Here is a 21592-nt window from a genome sequence, read left to right on the forward strand (position 1 = left end):
CTCAATTGCCAAATAGTCCAAAGGACTGCTGCACTCCAACAAGATAGTTTATATTTACTACTATAGTCAATTATCAATGGAGTCATGGAAGATATGATATACTAATAGATTTCATGTCGTTGTGTGTGACTTTGACTCTGTATCAAAACTTCCTTTTTCGTTTTGGAGAAACATCTCATGGATTGACTAAAAGCAACATCTCCAAGTATCCAACGAATTATATCACCATATGAGGCTATTTTATACTTGAAGGAGGAGCTCCTACTTGGACTATGCACCGATTGAACAATCGGGATAACGGCACCCATCCACCAGAGAATCTATTTTGACACAATGAGGAATAAAGAAGGTCCTTTTGGATTATCACTTACTTAGTTTAGCCCATTTGATGTTGTGGAGATGATAATATTTACAAAGGGATCGTCTTTATTTAAAGGTTTTGGGTAAACTTATCCTTCAACTCAATGCAATACATTGAGTTGAAGGATAATTTTACTCAAAATTTTTGAATAAAAGTTTATTCAACCGAGAATAAGGTTTTGAAAAGTTCAACCATCATGAAAGCGTGGGGTTCTCGTGCCTTCATGATGGCCCATGGGATTGAACTATTACAGACCTTGTTCTCAATATAAATAAACTTTATTGTTCAACTAAGTGCTGCATGGGAGATGAAGGCTCAATCTCATGCTTTGATGATGGCTGTGGACATTGCTTCCCATCTCCATGGGCTTCTCTTCATCTTCTTCATGGCCTTATCCTTGCCTTCTACATGGCCTTCTCCCATGAGATGCAATCACTAGGTACCTAGGGTCCATGCACTCTTCCATGAAAGCATGGGTTTGAGACTTCAACTCGATGTAGCACATCAAATTGAAGGTTCAACATCGTGCCTTCATGATGGGATTGAACTATTATAGACCTTGTTCTTGATGTGAATAAACTTAATTTGAAACTTTTGAGTAAACTTATTAGTCAACTAAGTGCGCCATGGAGATGAAGGCTGAAACTTGTGCTTTGATGATGGTTATGGACCTTGCTTCCCATCTCCATGGGCTTTTCCTCATCTCCTTCATGGACTTCTGAGTTCTCCTTGGCTTCTACATGGCCTTCTCCCACGAGATGCAATCGCTAGGCACGTAGGGTCCATGCACTCTTCCAAAATATTAATTTTAAAAATTATACTCTTTACATGTAATAACTTTGAGGATTGCACATCACTTCATTAAATAAGGATGGAACCTGTTCCAATTTCACAAGCCTTGTTGAACATCCTATCAATGTCCATGACTTGAAGTCGAAAAGCCTGTTGCTCCATTGCTTTAATGGACCTTATTTTGTCTCCTCATCAAGAAGGATGATATGACTCCCTTGAGTCTAGCATTGGGAACATTCTTCTAGGCTAAGACTTTAATGTAGAAATATAGTTTGACCACAAATTTCAAAAGCACTGCAATAGTGTCATTCTCCTCAATTTATGACTCCCTTGAGCATAAGACTGGGAACATTCTTCTAGGCTAAGACTTTAATGTAGAATATAGTTTGACCACAAATTTAAGAAGCACTACAATAGTGTCATTCTCCTCAATTTTATCCTCACTAATGCTAATTGGGATACAAAACCCTTCATGTGAGAAATAGATAAACCAAAGTCTCCTTGAGAAATCTAAAAAAAAACTCATATTTCAATGCAATTTTTGAGTTTTTTACTTTCACCCCATACAATTTCTCAGTTTGGTCCCAATTGTGCTTTTCCATTGACAGGCAATCAATATGATGGACAAGGAATTTATTGAGATGAAACATAATGATGGCTTGAGCTCATTCATTGTCCTCAAGTTCATCTAGATTTGCCAAGTTGGGGTGTCTTATTCCCATTAGCGTATAGCCATAATCCCTTTAACATGAAGAGATACTTCACACTTGAGTTTTCCATGCATGAAACCAATCACCATTGAAATTCTCAATGGTAGACATCCTCTTGGACAATGCATCCCAAGATATGCAATACATAGTCTCAAGAAAGTAACAAGTTGACTATGGGTAGCAAACAACAAAAAAAGGGACTTTCTACCTCTTGGAGATCTCATGTGACTGAACTAATGTAATACACAACAACTCATGACTCATACTTGCCAAAGACTTTTTAGGGATGGAATATGAGGGAAAAATAGTGTGTACAAGTCCAAACAAAAGAAAATAGAGGAAGGAAAATGAAAAATATAGCAAACTAATAGTAGAAACATGCTAAATACACACTCCTACTAGCTTCCTTAAGGTAGGTGATGAGAAAAGAGCATCTCACACCCACAAGAACATTGCAAGAAGTTGTCCACCATGCTCCCTACATGAGAGATAAATTAGTAAGGCTTCATTGTTGGTAATAAATTGGTCTTCTACAAGCTATGCTATAGTGACTTCCTGGAAACCAATCATTGGAAAAACAATTTCTCCCTTCAATGCTAAGTATGCCACGCATACGGTTGGTGGATATCTAGCTCTAGCCAATAAAGAATGAAAGCTTCAATCCTCTCAGCAAGAGCCTTTGGAACCAATTAACAAAATACTAAAAATTTTGGACATTTTCTTTTTTTCGGACTTTTTTCCGAACATGGTCACCTAGTCCATGCCGAAATGGGGTGAACTTGAGATGCTACCTCAAGACTCCTTGGGTTGGATATTATTGAAATTTTATAAGTGTGGTTACTATATACAAAACAATACACCTCAACTTGAGATTCCCTTTCACCATGGTGATTGGACAATTAACATGAACCGAGCATGAACCTAGTTAAGTACATCTCAACATGTATGCTTAGATTAGATCTGAGAGAGTGAATGTCCCTAGAAACAGCTCATTGGCTATTTTTATCAAGGAACATTGATGCTATAGCTGCATCCAACCGCTGGAAGAAATCGACTGTAACATCGGCCTGTGCTAGTGTTTGTACTTTCTGGCACAACCATTTATGAGAAAAATATATAGGGACTTGGATTTTCAATTGTTGCATCTATTGATAGCTCCAATTATTTGCAAATTCCAACACATTTTTCTCTAGTTAAATTTAACATTGTATTCTCCCCCCCCTCCCCTCCCTCTCCCTAAATGAAAACATTTTGCGACATTTCTTATATGCTCTGTTGCAAATGACAAGAGTTTTCAATGAACTACCATCTTCTAAACATGGAAGAAATATGTATCATTTTGCAAGTAAAATGCCTAGTCAGGAGAAGGTGTCTTTCTATACATCTTGGAAAACATAAATCGTCAAAAGATATTTGAAAAACACAAAATTGCAAAGAAAACTAGGGTTTATTCGCTTGATGATTTCCTTGGATACTTTAGAAAAGTCACGTTGGCTTTAGTATAAGTGCCACAAAGAATATCTTTGCGAGATTTTCTATTACAATCTAGTTTCTTAGAAAGTCCAATTATATCAAAATTATGCGTTAGGAAGAATGACGGGATGCTTTCTAGTGTCTTAACTATTTGACGTGCGTACTTCTTGATAAGCACATCAGTTGAGGAATTGTGTAATCTCCAACGCTTGCTTGAAGATTATACACAAGGAATAGATGTTGGGCATACCTTGTATAGATTTCTGATTGTTATGATGCTATGGAGTGATGATGGTAGACATGCTAAGATTAAAAGTGCGAAAACTATAGAGATCTCGACATCATCTTTGGATTCGGATGGTGTAAAGGCTAATCAATACACACAAATTTTAGAGATGTTGATATACTTGGGATTTTTATACAGGCCTAATTTACTATACTATGGTTTCATGCTATTAAGATTTAGGGATATGCCCATAGCAAATCTTTGGATACTTGCAGGACAAGTAGTTCTTAGAAGATAAAGAACAACAGATGCTACTCTATCCTACGATGGATCTATACCAAGGATACAAGCTCATAGCAGTGTTTCATGATTAGGGGGGTGCATTGTCTTGCTATCACTATTTGGTTGTTTCTCCACGTTGGCTAGTGGTTCTTTCACTTGGTTGTCGGAAAGAGATTACAAACCCCAAAGATGAATACCACCTACATGGTCTTTTAATGGCATCAAATTTATGGAGGCTTTGTACTTTATAGGGTTTCAATAGGTAAGCGTGCTTCAAATATATAGTAGCGATTACAACTCAATAAAAATTGTGTGGGTATTAGTGAATGACACTATGAGGCAGTTGCGGTACCAATTTATGGCTCCTTGGTGGATATGTTAAGGGAAAGGAAAGTGCAACTAGAGAGCAGTGCCAGTGATTTTGCACCTGGCAATGTCGTTTACAAAGATGTTGACTAAGAGGAGAGCATGGAGCTATGTAGGAAACTTGGTTTCCATGATTTTTTGGTAGTAATGAAGTTTAATAGGCATACATAGAGATCCTTAACTAGTATTGTATGCTTAACTTATATGGATAAAGCTTTGGACTTACTTGTATTGGCAATGCATCAAGACTATTGACTGATGGAATTTTGTATGCTTGTTAAACAACAACAAGAAAATGAATCTCAACTTCCAACTATATTGATTTTTTCTATTAATATATAAGAGTTGTTTTGTGTATTTATTGTTGAGATATTATAAATAAATCCTTTTGTTCCACATGAATGTTCATTCTATCTTGCTATCAATGGTTGGTGTGAATATTTGTGTAGTGCTCAAAGATGTCTACTGGTGGGAAAGAAGTGCCAGCAATAGTAGAGAAAATATCAGCAGCCAATCTAGAGAAAAAAACCACCAAAAGGGCAACTTTCAAGTCATCCAATATAAGAATAGAAACTGGTTACACAATGCCAAGTAACAAATCACAAAAAAGATAAGCTTCACAAAAAAGATAAGCTTCCGAGTTGCAAGTTATAAAGATAAAGGATATAGTTCAAAACATGCAAAGTGTAATGTTTGAAGGCTTGGCTTTAAATCGTTATGGCACATACGACATAAATAAAAAATCATCGTACTCCAACATAAGAGCATAATTAACTGACAGATATGGTCTTACCATAATTACATTGCAACTAGATAATGCCATTATTGCTAAACACGAAGAATTAATTAAACCAGCGAGCTACATAAGAATTGAAAACTTTTGGACTTCTAAGAAAAAATTCGAATGGGACAAAGGTGATTTAAGCTTTACATTAAAAATAACAAGAAGTACACTTATCACACTGGTGCCAAGACGAGCAATTGAATTGAGGTTTTATGAAAACGCATTAATAGCAGAGCTATTGGAAAATCCGGACCCATACCCAACTGGTACAATTGTAGTTATTGTGATTTTGGAAGCTGCTGGAACACACAAAAGTGAAAGAGTTTCAACTCCCTATCTAAAACTTGCTGATGGAACAGATGCAAATGACTGCACAATTGTAAGTACTCATTCTATGGCATCAATTTCCTTGCTTCTTATAGTGTCCTTTCCTCTCTCTAATTATTGACTAACAATTTCAATTTCTTTTTCTTTAACCACTCTCTCTCTCTTTATCTCCCTCCTCAATTACTTCGTTTCCACGCAGTTAACATTTTACAATGACCATGAACATATCAAATATGAAATGCTTTCTCTGTTAAATGATGGGTGCCCTTCTCTATATGTGATAAAGAATGTGACAACAGGAAAGTACACCACAAAGAAAAAGTTATAGTTTGCAAGCTATTAAATAGCAACCCCAGTAACTAATCCACCTACAATATAAAGTTAATTGAGGGTTGCCAACATTATGTAGGCCAAGAAAGAAACATTGAATATGTGAGTGGCAATACAACTTGCAACAATCAATGATTGGAAGACCTAGGTAAATATCAAAAAGAAATAATTAAGTTTCACATTCTTGTTTCTACAGGTATATGGTGAATTGACATTTGCTCAAACTTCTTGCCCATTCTTTGTTACATGTTCGTTTTGCAAGGTACCAAGCAGCTTACAGAAACATACAAGAGCATTTTCAGTTTTATGTGTTGCAACAGTTTGCACTTCGTGCAAACATATGTGCCTTTGGATTTCATATATGAACAACATGGAATGTTCACTTATATTGAATACTTTGCATGAATGGGAATTCCAGCATGTGATGGAAGATTGCAAGGTGATCATTTTGCTACCTTTTGCATTTCTAAACTCCTTGAACAAACAATACATGAATGGTACATTGTGGAAAAAAAGGTGTATTTGAAATTTGGAGAGAAATATTGTTGGTATATGTGCAATGCCCACCATTCATATGTAACCACCAATGTTCCATAGTGCTCTTTTGTAAGGCCCCCATTATGAGGAGAAGCCATGGCATGGACATTGGTAGGATCCTAGTTTTGACACTAGATGAGGTCTCATGGTGACTGTTTGATGGTTAGGAGATGGTAGAAGGATCAATGTACTCCTCGGGGGTTTGAGGGCAGTGCCCCCGATCCTGGGGGTCTGGGGGCAATGCCCCTAGCGAGGGTTCAACGACAACGCCCCCAATGGGGGTGTGGGGGCAACACCCCCAACAGTGAGGTTCGGGGTCTAGAACGGTGGGGTACGCAACGATATGCCCTCCGTTGCATGCGTGCAATCATTTGCATTTGATTTTGCCCTCACACGCGTGATCGATGATCGGTGGTCAATGGTCTTTGGCTGGTCGTGAAACTCAAGCAACATGTGCCACCATCCTTGCACTTAGTCGCACACTATGCTAAGTCAATATGCATGTGCCACCGCCAACCCACCATTGTGGTGGAATTGGTCTACTACAAAGGGCTATATAAAGAGGCCACTTCTCAAGCCTCAACATCGAATGCCAATACCCCTACCTCCAATCCTTCTCTATCCAGAGTCTATCTAGATCGCCATCGAAGCTCTACTAGAGAGCGCACGGGTGGACAACACCATTAGCTGTATTTGATATGAAATTTTTATTTAGATCTATTGTGTTTATCGTCTTATTATTGTACTATCATCGTTGTCAAACAACCTCTCCACTGCATTGTATTTCTACATGGTATCAGAACACTAGGGGCTTTGAGCGGCGATAGTGCAAGAAATGCCGTTGCAATAAAGCTTTGGTGTGACGATTGCTGCTGATGGCTCCTGCTCCAACGATTCGGATTTGACCACATGCCTTCACGAAAGAAAAACTTAATGGCACAAACTACACTCTTTGGAAGTTCAAAATAAGTGTAATTCTAGACTCATATGAGCTGCTGAAGACCATTCTCGGGAGTGATCCTGAAACCAGTTGGCACTGTCGATCCTGTAAATCCTAGCAACATAATTCCCCCTGATGCTACTCTTCTTCGAGCATGGAAGCAGCACAATGCTGATGCACTTTGTGCCATCATCACAAGTGTATCTGATTCGATTTTCACATTGATTCAACACACGTCTAAAGCATCCCAAGCTTGGAACATCTTGAAGAACCAATACGAGACTCGGAATCACACACAAATTCAAAATCTAGAGAATCAACTTGTTGCCAAAAAGCTTGCAGAAGGGGAGTCAGTTGAGACATTCATCGTCATGAGGATCAAGAATCTACGTGATCAAATGGCTGTTATGGGCATTGCAAAGACTAGCGAAGAGCTAGCTCAGAGGTGCATACGAATTCTTCCACATAAATTTGAGAGTTTGGTAACTGCTGCCCTTAACACTCAAGTTCAAACTCCTACACTTAGCTTTGAAGAACTTTGTGCATTATTACTTGAGGAGGAGATGCAGCTCAAGAGTCGTGATGGTGGGAGCGATGCTACTTTCACTACTTTTACCAAAGGGAGAAGTGCCAATCCTTCTGAAAGGAAGAAGCTAAAGAAGAAGAAGTTTCAAGGGTCGTGTTACTACTGTAGCAAGAAAGGTCATGCTGCAAAAGATTGCAGAAAGAAGCAATATGATGAAAAAAACGGGACCTTGAAAGCTTCCTGGAAGGGCAAGGACACTATCAACAACGCTGAAGTTGAGCTTGAGCTGTTTGTGGCTATTGAGGAGATGTGCTCCATGGCTCAATCTTCACCAAGCAACACTTAATGGTGGGTATTGGATAGCAGTGAAACCCGACACATGACAGGTACGAACGAGTGGTATAGTTCTCTTCAGCCTCTATAAGAATTCACAAATGTTGTGGTTGGGAATGATGCAAAATGTGCAGTTCAAGGGACCAGTACCATCTCATTTGTGGTAGCCAATGGTGAGTCTGAGAAGCAATCTGATGTACTATTTGTTCCTCAAATCAAAAGAAATCTACTTTCTGTTGCTGCTATAACTGATCAAGATCTAGAAGTTCACTTCAGGAAATCTGAAGCCCAATTATTAGATGCAAAGGGCAATGTTGTGGGCACAGGTTCTAGGAGAAACAACTTGTATGAGCACGCTGCACTTTTAGTCACTTCAGATTTGGAGACAGGAAGGCTTTGGCATGAGCGGTTTGGCCACATCGGCTATGATGTGCTAAAGGAAATGCAAACGAAAGGTATGGTTACACATTTGCCTGCAATGACAAGTAATGGGGAGCCTTGTGAAGCTTGTTTGATGGGCAAGCAAGCAAGGAAGCCATTTCCACAAGAGACCAAAAATCGAGCAAAGGCACCTCTAGAGCTGGTACATGTTGATCTCTGTGGTAATATGTCTACTACTACTTTGGGTGGATATCTCTACTTTATGCTAATAGTTGACGATTTTAGTAGAAATATGTGGGTGTATTTCCTTCGGGTAAGGCTCAAGCTCTTGAAAAGTTTAAAATGTGGCACAAGCTTGTAGAAAATGAAACAAGGAAGAAGGTCAAGAAGTTTCACACCGATCGAGGAGGAGAGTTCACATCAAAGGAATTTGACAATTATTGCAATGAACATGGCATTAAGTGGCAACTTACTGTTCCCCATACTCCTCAACAAAATCCTATTGTAGAACGTTAGAATCAAACAGTTGTTGAGATGGGATGCTGCATGTTGAAGGTAAAAGGGCTTCCCAACACATTCTAGGAGGCGATAAATACAACTGTCTATATTCTCAATTGGTGCTATACAAAGGCTCTCAAAGGGGTGACTCCACAAGAGGCATACTCAGGTAAGAAACCTTCAATTTCTCATTTTCATACATTTGGATGTGAGTGTTATGCACACATTCCAGATGCAGTAAGAACCAAAGTAGATTCTAAGAGCAGGAAATGTATCTTCTTGGGATATAACATGGAGTCAAAGGCCTATCGACTCTATGATGTAAAGGCAAAGAAGATCATGTTGTAAGCTGAGATGTGGTGTTTGTTGAATGACCACACTCAGTGGTGGATACAACTCCAGCCACTCCATCATCAACTAAAGAAATAACTCACCATTTGCCTACCCAAAAGTATGAAGAAAGTATTAAGGAGGAGGTGTTTTCTGATAGTGAGGACCAAGAAATCTAGTTTGTTGCACCAATCACACCACAACAAGGCCACAACCAAGGTGGGTGCAGCACCTCTTTGATGATTAGAACCCAGAATCTATGCAAGAAAGTCCAAAACCTAATGGACCTCGAAGATCAAAGAGAATAGAGGAGCAATGCCGATCAACTGATCTCATAGTCAACATGGCCTTGATGGTTGAGATTATGGAGATAGTCAAGGAGCCAGCAAACTTGGAGAAGGCATTGGCAGATCCAAAATGGAAGGTGGCTATGCAATCAAAATATGACATCATAATGAAGAACGACACTTGGGAACTTGTAAATTGACCTTGCAAAGAGAAAGGTAATTGGTATAAAGTGGGTATGGAAGGCCAAATATAAAGCTGATGGTAGTCTAGAAGAGTATAAAGCTCATCTTGTTGCACAAGGCTTATCACAAGTGGAAGGTTTTGATGTAAGTGAAACTTTTGCACTTACAACCAAAATGACCACTAGTGCTTGCTATGGCTGCTCATAACAAATGGATGTTAAGTCTGCATTCTTGAATGGGCATCTCAAGGAGGAGGTGTATGTAGCTCAACCACCAGGTTTTGAGTTGCCCCATTCATAGAATAAAGTGTACAGGTTAAAGAAGCATTATATGGGCTGGAACAGGCCCCACGAGCATGGTACCAAAGGATAGATAATTTTTTCCTAAACTGTGGTTTTCTGAGAATTGCTTCTGATGCTAAGCTCTATGTAATGAATCAAGATAGAAAACAAGTTGTTATAGTCTTGTATGTGGATGATCTTGTCATCACAGGTGACCATGAGAAGATGATCCAGCAAACACACCAGCTATTGAGCTCTGAATTTGAAATGACTGATTTGGGGCTCCTGCACTATTGTTTGGGGATTGAGATCTGGCAAGAGCTAGGTTATATCTCAACAAAAGTATGCTCGAAAGATTCTGAAGGCATTTGGCATGACTGAGTGCAAGCATGTGGCCACACCCATGGAGGTGAATGCAAGGCTTTCTACAGAAGATGTTTCACCATTGGTTAACATCAAGAAGTACAGAAGGCTGGTGGGAAGTCTAATTTTCCTTTGCAATACTAGGCCTGACATCAGTTTTGCAGTTCGTGTCTTAAGCAGGTTCTCGAATCATCCTTGGCAAAACCATTGGAATGCAGGCATCCAAGTTCTTAAGTATCTCAAAGGACCTCTTGACTATGGCATCACTTATAGATCGGGAGATTCCTTGATTGGCTACTGCAACTCGGATTGGGCAGGTGACGTTGACTCCAAAGAGTCAGTTTTAGGATATTGCTTCTTACTTGGATCTGGGATTTGTTCTTGGGTAAGCAAGAAGCAACCCTCTGTGGCCCTCTCTTCTATAGAGGTAGAGTACAAGGTAGCTTGTTTCACTGCATGTGAGGCAGTTTGGCTTCGAAGGATCTTGGTAGACATAGGAGTTCTAATGAGAGAGCCGACAACACTAAAGTGCAACAACCAAAGTTGCATGGCCATCTCTAAGAACCCTGTATTTCATGCTAGGACAAATTGTAAGAAAACAATACGACGTCTGTGCTCAACAGATAACAGGATCTCGTACACAAGAGAGAAAACAGATAGTATGGAGAATCAAAAATTTGATTACTATAAAACTGATACAATAGATGGCACTGCCTCCCAACCGTGCGCTCTTGTGAAAGAAGCTTCGATGGCATACTGGAAACAGTAGAAGACGGAGGCTAGATGCTAAGGAATCAGGGTTGCTGTAGCCAGTGATGAAATGGGCTTCACGGGCTTGCTCTTATATAGCCACCACAAGTAGTCGATTAGAGCCAATTGGGTGATCGACCCAGTCCGCCCAAAACGGTCGATTGGGGGTCGGTCCCGAAATAGGCCACCGACCACATGATAGAACCGATGCGCAAAATAGAGCAACTCACCTACGGCCTCCGTTCGGCCCAGAGCCATCCGGGATCATCTGAGGCTCCAAACGAGCCCCGCAACCCGAGAGTGGGCTGCCCCGAGAAATTCTCTGTCTACCCTCAGTGTGGTCAGTACATGGCCCCTATCTGGTGTCCAAACCAGGACCTACTGGATAATCGAGCTACTCAAATGCCTTCTCCTCATATGGGGGCTTACAAGTAGAGTTAGCTAGTTCCCGCGTAGTTACACGAGAGTGGAGCATTGATATCTAACACCCCCCCTCAATGTCCACCCGCAAGTGAACTTACTTTTTCAGTCCAATGCCAAGTCGATGAAGATGCCCCTTCTGCAAGTCTCTTCCAAGAGCCTTCGTGAAGATGTTCGCAGCATTCTCTATAGTCGGACAATATACCAAGTCCACCTCTCCATCCATGATGAGCTCACGTACAAAGTGATATTGAATCTCAATGTGTTTTGTGTGAGCGTGGAACATAGGGTTCTTTGCAATCGCCATGCAACTCTGATTGTCACATGATAACTGCGTAGGCTTGTTCTGCACTGCACCCATGTCCCCTAAAATCCTCCTAAACCACATTGCCTCGCAAGAAGCAAAGCATACTAATCTCGGCCTCGGTAGAAGAAAGAGCAACTGTGGGTTGCTTCTTGCTGACCCATGACACAACTCCATATCCAAGTGAGAAACAATAACCTGTGACTGATCTCCTGCTGTCCACGTCTCCTACCAATCCGAGTCATAGAATCCGGTCAAGACGTTGCCCTTGGTATAGGTGATGCCATAATCAAGTGTGCCTTTGATGTATTTCAGCACCCGCATCCCTGCCCTCCAATGGTTCTCCCGGGGCTTATTGGAAAACCTGCTTAGTACACCAAGTGCAAAACTGATGTCCAGCCGTGTGTTGCACAGGTAAATCAAGCTGCCCACAAGCCTTATGTACTTCGCTTCATCCACCAGTGGTGATGAATCCTCATTTGAGAGCTTCGCGTCAACCTCCATAGGGGTACCAACTGTCTTGCACTTAGCCATGCCAAATGCGTTCAGTATCTCTCCAGCATACTTCAGCTGTGAAATGAAGATCTGTTTCGGCTCTTGCCAAACTTCAATCCCCAAACAGAAATGCATTAGTCCGAGGTCTGTCATTTCAAACTCTCTTCCTAGCAAATGCTTTGTCTGCGAGGTCTTCTCTTCATGGTTCCCTGTTATGACAAGGTCGTCCACATAAAGGACCACGATCATACACTTGCCTCCTTCTCTGAAGATATACAAATTTGCATCAGATGGGCTCCTTCTGAACCCGTTTTGCAAAAAGTAGGCATCAATCCGCTGGTACCATGCTTGTGGGGCCTATTTCAGCCCGTAAAGTGCCTTCTTCAATTTGCAGACTTTACCTTCTGAACCAGGGATCTCAAAACCTGGTGGTTGTTCCATGTATACCTCCTCCTTGAGATCTCCATTCAGAGAGGCGGATTTTACATCCATCTGAAACACGGGCCAACTTCCCTGGGCAGCTAAAGCCAAAACACTGCGAATTGTGGTTAGTCGAGCTGTGGGAGCAAAAGTATCTTGATAATCAAAACCATGTACCTATCCAAATTATTTTGCCACGAGCCGAGCCTTGTACTTATCCAACATGCCGTCGGACTTGTACTTGGTCTTCTACACCCACTTGGTTCCGATTACCTTGCATTTTGGTGGTCGATCCACAAGGTCCCAAGTGTTGTTCTTCATTATGGAGCCATACTCCGACTGCATAGCCTCCATCCACCTGTCATCACCCTATGTCTCTTCAAGACACTTGGGTTCATCAGCACGGATCACCTCTGTCATCAACGCGTAGTTGACCAAGTGTTCCTGCGCCCTTCTTTGCTCCTCTAATCTCTTGGACCGACAGTGTTCGGATGGTTCCTCCTCAATGGCTGGAGGTTCTCTGCCGTCCAAAAGCTGCTTTACCCACTTCGAGAATGGCCGTTGCTGTTGTGGTTCTGCTGGCTCTTCTTCCTCTTCTTTGTCTTGAATCCTCCCAAGCACCATTGGGGGAGTTTGGTCTGCTGTTGGTGGCAGTACTGGATGGATATCCTGGTCCTAGTTGTCTGGGAAGGAAGAAGCATCCTCCAATTGATGCGGTTGTTCTGAGAAGACCACATCGTGACTTACAATTACCTTCTTGGTAACAGGGTTATAGAGACGGTAACCCTTCGCCTCTTCACTGTAGCCCAAGAAAATACTTACGACTCTTCGGTTTTCATTTGGTCCTGGTAGCATCAGGGACATGCACAAAATAGTCACATCTCCAGATTCTGAATCCGCATCTGACTCGTGGTCTCATACTGTTTTTCAAGACCGTCCATGCCTCCTCCGCTGTGGTGACATATTGAATTAACGCCATGACGGAATCACTTACACTACAGAAAATAGAACACAACGGATCTGCATTTCTTCTTGTCCACGCAAGAATCTCATCCACAGTTGGTACTGTCTGTTGTCCTGCATTGGCTAGATCCGGTCTCGCAACCGGCCTCACGTCCACCCCAATAGCAGTATCCCAAAGCTCGTATGTGCTTAGAATGGTCTTCATCTTGAACTTCTAGAGTGGATAGTTAGAGCCGTCCAACTTTTCGCTTTCGCCAAACAGTGGGATTTGCAATCTTGTGGGCTGGGCCATCTCTCACAATCTGCTCGCAAACAGAAACACACTATCAAATCTTCTTGCTGGAGTCCAGGCTCTGATACCATGTAAGAAAACAATACGTATGTGCTCAACAGATAACAGGATCTCATACGCAAGAGAGAAAACAGATAGTATGGAGAATCAAAAATTTGATTACTGTAAAACTGATATAATAGATGGCGTTGCCTCCCAACCATGTGCTCCTGTGAAAGAAGCTTCGATGGCGTGCTAGAAATAGTAGAAGACGGAGGCTGGATGCTAAGGAATCAGGGTTGCTGTAGCCAGTGATGAAATGGGCTTCACGGGCTTGCTCTTATATAGCGACCACAAGTAGTCGATTAGAGCCAATTGGGTGACCGACCCAGTCCGCCCAAAACGGTCGACTAGGGGTCAATCCCGAAATAGGCCACCGATCACACGATAGAACTGGTGCGCAAAATAGAGCAACTCACCTACGGTTTCCGTTCTGGGATCATCTGAGGCTCCAAACGGGCTCTGCAACCCAAGAGTGGGTTGCCTCGGGAAATGCTCCGTCTACCCTCAGTGCGGTCAGTCATGGGATGCATTCCCGCACTTGCATGTAGCCTAGTTGGCAGTGTGCCAACTCCATCTGAAGCCGTCCAGCCATCAGGCCACACATGGCCCCCATCTGGTGTCCAAACCAGGACCTACCAGATAACCGAGCTACTCAAATGCCTTCTCCTCATATGGGGGGCTTACAAGTAGAGTTAGCTGGTTCCCACGTAGTTACACGAGAGTGGAGCATTGATATCTAACACAAATACTGTGCTGACATCTTCACCAAAGCTTTGGGGAAGGAACGTCTTATTCAGCATCTTCATGAGCTTGGCATTTGGGCCAAGAACCTAGTTCACCTTCGGGTGGACATTGAGAGGGGGTGTTGGTATAAGTGCAATGCCCACCTTTCATATGTAACCACCAATGTTCCATAGTGCTCTTTTGTAAGGCCCCCATTATGAGGAGAAGCCATGGTGTGAGCACTAGACATTGGTAGGATCCTAGTTTTGACACTAGATGAGGTCTCATGGTGACTGTTTGATGGTTAGGAGATGGTAGAAGGATTAATGTGCTCCTCGAGGTTTCGGGGGCAGCGCCCCCAATGGGGGTGTGGGGGCAACGCCCCCAATGGTGGGGTCAAGGGCATCATTCATGTGTGAATTTGCCCTCTGCACGTGATCGATGGTCGGTGGTCAATGGTCTTTGGCCGGTGGTGAAAGTCAAGCAACATGTGCCACCGTCCTTGCACTTAATCACACACTATGCTAAGTCAATATGCATGTGCCACCGCCAGCGCACCATTGTGGTGGAATTGTTCTTCTACAAAGGGCTATATAAGGAGGCCACTTCTCAAGCCTCATCATCGAATTCCAATATCCTACCTCCAGTCCTTCTCCATCCAGAGTCTATCTAGATTGCCATTAAAGCTCTACTGGAGAGCGCATGGGTGGACAACACCATCAGTTGTATTTGATAGGAAATTTTCACTCAGCTCTATTGTATCTATCATCTTGTTATTGTATTATTGTTGTTGTCAAACGACCTCTCCGCTGCATCGTATTTCCACAAATATATGTCAGATCCATTGTAAATTCTATATGATGATGCTCCTGAGCATGCTCCTCACTTTGAACTGATTATTAGGATAAGTGCACTTTCTCAACTCCAAGTTCCATGCAATTAGAGATCTTTTAACTAAAACTCAAGGCTATGTCATTGGAGCGTACTTAGATCTACTAACTAAAGCAAACATTCAACAAGATGAGGCAATTGACCTTGTGCTCTACAATCAAGGCTTGCAATGCATAAGAAACTACAAAATTTATACACCGGGCAATTGCTTATTCGATACGGTATTTAACAAGACCAAGATTAACGTCCGAGGAAATATGGATATCTGCAATGCAACAATTTCACAATTTCTTGCACAATAACAACGAAAAAGAAACCAAATGCTCCAAAGCATTTCTGCGTTTAGATTTTCTAAGGAGACCTACATCATGTGCAGAGCCATGAATAATACTTGGCTCGCATGGGCAAATCTGCAACAAAAGGCGAGGTTTGGGGAGATACTTTGCTGCTATGTGGATATCAATGATTCTTTAAAAAGTCACTCTACATATGGTCTTTCTAAAACAAGAGAATTTGTGTAAACCATGGGGAAAACTTCAATGCAGAGCCACTATAGATAGTGTATGATGACAGGATGATGACCGCCCTTTACACGCACCTCATTTTAAGCCTATTGTTAAATTGAATTCGAATAAAGGAAATGTACCTCCCATTACACGCCTAGTACCTATCTATAATTATTGAAGTGGTAATAACCAAATACCCATTCTATAATTATTGAAGAAGTTGTAATAACCAATGTAACACATGCTACATCAATGGAATCGGATATCAATCAAGATCAAACAATTCATGTTGTACTGCATGAACAACATTTACATCATATAACAATTGTAACCTTGTGCCAAGTGATTTCTTATTTGACACAATAAAGTACTTAGCTAGCATGCAATTGATAGTCCAACAATTCCTCAGTTCTTTGATCCATATTGAAAAGGTAGCAACAGGTGGCACTCGGACATATCTATCATTGGATTTTTTGCAGACTCTACATGATGTGGGAACCTCTAACCAGAACTTGGATCGAATGAGATCATGTGGGAACCTCTGACGAGTACTTGGATTGAATGAGCAAGTGAGCAACCCAAAATGGCCTCTAGGATGATCATTTTTCTATTTATGGGCATCATCCTTTTTGCAAAGGCCTATTTAAATGTGGTCTCTATTGCATAAAAAAGTTTATGCAAAGTATGGTAGCCACTTCGGCACATCGCCCTTGCAAATTCTATACAATGAAAATGCATTACACTTTGAGCCCGTCATTGAAAGTAGGAAAGCGCCTAATTCAACTGTAGATGTTGGCCTCATAATGAAATTTGGCATAAAAAACAACACAGTAGCTAATCAATCTACCATTGCAACCAATCATCAATGTGAAACAATTGACGACGTGCTATTCAAACAAAACTTAAATCGTGCAACGGCTTACAAGTATACACTTGGTGATTGCTTGCTTGAAGCAATAAAACATTTAGTTGAAATGAATCTAACATCCAGTGAACTTTAGAAAGCAATTGGATAGTAGTTTCTCACTTGCCTACATGGCAATGAAGAACAGGCAATACAGTACTTGTAAACAAACCTTCTACTAAGTACTCTCTACTCACTACATGGTGTGCAAAGTTATAGCAAATATGTAACATGCAAACCAATGACACAAGATGGTATTTTGGGGGATGAGTTTGCTATTTTATGGGCAAATTGTTTCTTACAAAGGCCTAGATTTTTGTATGGGCATTGTTCACAAAACAAATTTGTATCAGGCATGGCTAATGTTTTAGCACTTCTCCACTGCACATTCTATATGATGACGACCCCTCATACATGCCTCATTTTGAGTCCATAATTCAAACCACGCCTGCATTCACAAATGATGCTCAGACTATCAAGCTAACCACCGAGAAATCAGCTAGACTAAGTATGAAACCAAAACTTAAACATGCAATAGCTACTACACAAACCTTAAAGAGGAGCAAGCGACATGTTTGGTCAATTGAGCAAAATTGCTTGATAGAAAAAATGTTGGATAAAAAGTCTACTACAAGAGCAATAAACATCAGTAAGCAATATTAAATTCTTATGGTGCTTGTGATGTTCCTTTACAAAAGATAGTGAACCATGTACGATACCTAAAGAGACATAACTCCATTGGTAGAATTGTAGATTAACCTTCATTAGAAGCTATGCAATAGAAGAAACTACCTACCACACCCGTAGATTGTGAAAAAGATGGGGACACATAAATGTTGCTACTTGCATATATTATGGCTTCATTGCCATGAGCTGAAATAGCTAGAGTTGTTTCAAAGCAATGTACAGAATACCGATACAATCAATTGCTCAACTGGCTCAATGTCTCCAACAATTTCTCCAATATAGATTGCAAACATCATCTCGAAAGAAAAGGAAAAGGAAAATGCTAGAAACAGATAACAACAAAGCCATACAAACATTCACTGTGCTCATTTCAAACACACCCACGCACCCTTATTGCTTTAGTAGGCTATTCTTTAAATGTCAGACTAAACAAGCAACAACAGAAAACATTGTGCTATTACTCAATTCTTGTTACATGCTCCTATGCGGTCTTCTGATGTTCTTACAATTTCAAAAACTGTAAACATATCATGAGACCGCATAGGAGCCAGGAATGTTTTGATTGAAGCTATACTTATATATTAATATATAACTCTTGGCGAAATTTTATCAAGCTAGTTTTTTTAGTTTCACAATATTTGTAGAACATGTTACAATTTTATATATCTCCTTTTGAATTTTAAAGAAAGTTTTAAATCCTAGCAAAGCTTTAAAATTTTTCTCCTAAAAGTTTCAAATCTTGGCAAAATTTTCAAACCTTTATTTCTATCCATCCATACAAACTTTCGACACCAATATAAAAGTTTCACCTCTTAACGAAACTAATAGGAAAAAATCATCCATGATAGGAGCCTTTAGCAATGCCATCTATTTCAAGTGCAAACAACAAATCGACCAACACAAAATTCCTACTTGGGCATCGCCCATGCATATGAAACTAAATGACCAAATCCTAGAGGTGCAATGCTTTTAGATCTTGAAGAAAGAGTAGTGCTACGAGTGACATTCGATCAAATAAACCTTTATTTCTATCCATCCATACAAACTTTCGACACCAATATAAAAGTTTCACCTCTTAACGAAACTAATAGGAAAAAATCATCCATGATAGGAGCATTTAGCAATGCCATCTATTTCAAGTGCAAACAACAAATCGACCAGCACAAAATTCCTACTTGGGCACCGCCTATGCATATGAAACTAAATGACCAAATCCTAGAGGTGCAATGCTTTTAGATCTTGAAGAAAGAGTAGTTGTGCTGCGAGTGACATTCGATCAAATATGCTAGAACTTGTACTTCAGCTAATATTTTTTGAAGGGAAGCATTATAAATGTCACTACTGGCATTGAAAATGTTCAGACTGTGCTTCCACCACAACTAGATGATAGAATGACCATAGGAATTGCAATAAAAAGCAAACTGGAATACCATACCGCATATATAAATGGTAATGTCTACCCCAATGTGGTTATGAAGGCACTAAAATAGCTCGTCAAAACATCCTTGTATAAGCAAAAAGGTGTGACCATATCGCACCTTCGGCTCCCACATTTCCAACTCAAAACACAAGCACATCAAAATAGTGAGCTGACATACGACTACTTTCAGATAATCAAATGTAGCCTGAACAAGAAGATGAACACGATGATCCATTTACAGATACATTAGTACATGGCCACATAGATGCAAATGAAATTTTTGATAGAGCCTCAAGTGTCATAGCAATTGCACCTAGTGAGAACAAAAAACCTTTAGATATATACAAATACAAATACATCAAAAAGTGAAATTACCCAACAACAAATCGACCAGCACAAAATTCCTACTTAGGCATCGCCTATGCATATGAAACTAAATGACCAAATCCTAGAGGTGCAATGCTTTTAGATCTTGAAGAAAGAGTAGTTGTGCTGCGAGTGACATTCGATCAAATATGCTAGAACTTGTACTTCAGCTAATATTTTTTGAAGGGAAGCATTATAAATGTCACTACTGGCATTGAAAATGTTCAAACTGTGCTTCCACCACAACTAGATGATAGAATGACCATAGGAATTGCAATAAAAAGCAAACTGGAATACCATACCGCATATATAAATGGTAATGTCTACCCCAATGTGGTTATGAAGGCACTAAAATAGCTCGTCAAAACATCCTTGTATAAGCAAAAAGGTGTGACCATATCGCACCTTCGGCTCCCACATTTCCAACTCAAAACACAAGCACATCAAAATAGTGAGCTGACATACGACGACTACTTCCAGATAATCAAATGTAGCCTGAACAAGAAGATGAACACGATGATCCATTTACAGATACATTAGTACATGGCCACATAGATGCAAATGAAATTTTTGATAGAGCCTCAAGTGTCATAGCAATTGCACCTAGTGAGAACAAAAAACCTTTAGATATATACAAATACAAATACATCAAAAAGTGAAATTACCCAACGTTGTTTTTGTCCTACTGAGACACGAGCACATGCTTCAAATCCTAAGCTACCAAAAAGTTGCGCAATGGGAGATAATGCAGGAGGACCGGCGCTTTGCAATGCACATTCAAAGTCTTTTCTTCAAAGCAACAAAAGTATTAATTCATTTCATTGGAGGTTCAATGTGGATCCGGATGCAAAAAGCACAATTACATGATAGAGCTATAACTATTGCAAATGTTTAAACTAAACCCAACCTGAATTTGCTTTTACAACACCCCAATCCACCAACTTGTACATGACAATCCAGTGTGCATGTTATTACAATCACTATATCAGAGCATTAGAGAAACTCCTAAAATCTGATAGTCAGAATTTTGGACAGGTACAAGATTTTTACTTTGCAACTAAATTTCAAAATCGTGGGAGTAAGCATGACCATGGTTTCCAATGGATTAGAAACGCTCCTACTTACAACCAGGAACCAGATGAAGTTGTTATAGATTTTGTTGACCAATACATATCCTATGACCTCACCTTACTCCCTGAATCATTATAGGCAACACAATGTCATAGACATACATGTACATGTAGAAAGAAGGGGAGAGCAATATGCAGGTTCCATTTTCCATTACCACCAATGGATAAAACAACTATCCCGTAGCCTCTAGAGCAAAAACTTTGTTATAGTAATATCACCCTCACTAAAGTATACAAAGAGCTAAACGATACAATCATGAGTCCATTGCAAAGCTTAGAGTAATTGTTAGTGAAATTGCAACTTACCAAAGGAGAATACATCTTACTTAAAGAGACCAACACTCTTCTTGAAAAGAAAGCCATCAGTTGCTTGGACACACCCATTTCCCAAATTATTAGCACCATTATGGGCTGCAAATATTGATGCTCAATTTATATTAGATCCATATGCCACAACCGCATACTGCCGCCTTCTACCTTACAAAAGTAGTCAACACAATAACCAAGGCATTTCACAACATAATAAAAAGAAGAAAACAATGAGAACAGCGATGCTGTTGGCCGCATCAAAAAAATGGGGGCTGCATTCTTAAACCTCCAACAAATGTCAGGGCAACAAGCAGTATACACAGTACTCTTGTTACCATTGCACCATGCCTCCAAAACAACACAGTTTATAAATACAACACCGTTGCAACAACACATTGCTATCCTAAAACTTCATAAAATATTGCACATTCTCCTAGATAATTCAACTGATATAATGTGCACTTCAATTAGTGACCAATACATAGTAAGGACAAAGACACTTGACTGAATATGGTTGGAAGAATTCGTTTCAGAATACAATAAGAAAACCTATATATCTGAAAAGAAGACAAAAAATGATTAGATTCACACTATGACTAACAACAAGACCTTGGCAATTCTAGAGAACAGCTTGACATGCATTATACTCCTTACTATTAT

At 40.3% G+C, this 21592-nt stretch overlaps 1 protein-coding gene across 1 annotated transcript; it reads left to right on the top strand.

Annotated features, from left to right (window-relative positions):
* Positions 1-8033: 8033 nt before the first annotated feature.
* LOC147904687 (uncharacterized) lies at positions 8034-10600 on the top strand. The gene is made up of 3 exons (XM_087392081.1): positions 8034-8040; positions 8122-8442; positions 10491-10600. Exons 1-3 carry the CDS (start codon positions 8034-8036, stop codon positions 10598-10600), a joined length of 438 nt encoding a protein of 145 aa, XP_087248207.1.
* Positions 10601-21592: the final 10992 nt, after the last annotated feature.

This window comes from Dipteris shenzhenensis, chromosome 2 (assembly GCF_047967505.1).
Source record: "Dipteris shenzhenensis isolate YYH24624 ecotype China chromosome 2, Dip_SZ_1.0, whole genome shotgun sequence".
Classification (NCBI taxonomy): Eukaryota; Viridiplantae; Streptophyta; class Polypodiopsida; order Gleicheniales; family Dipteridaceae; genus Dipteris; species Dipteris shenzhenensis.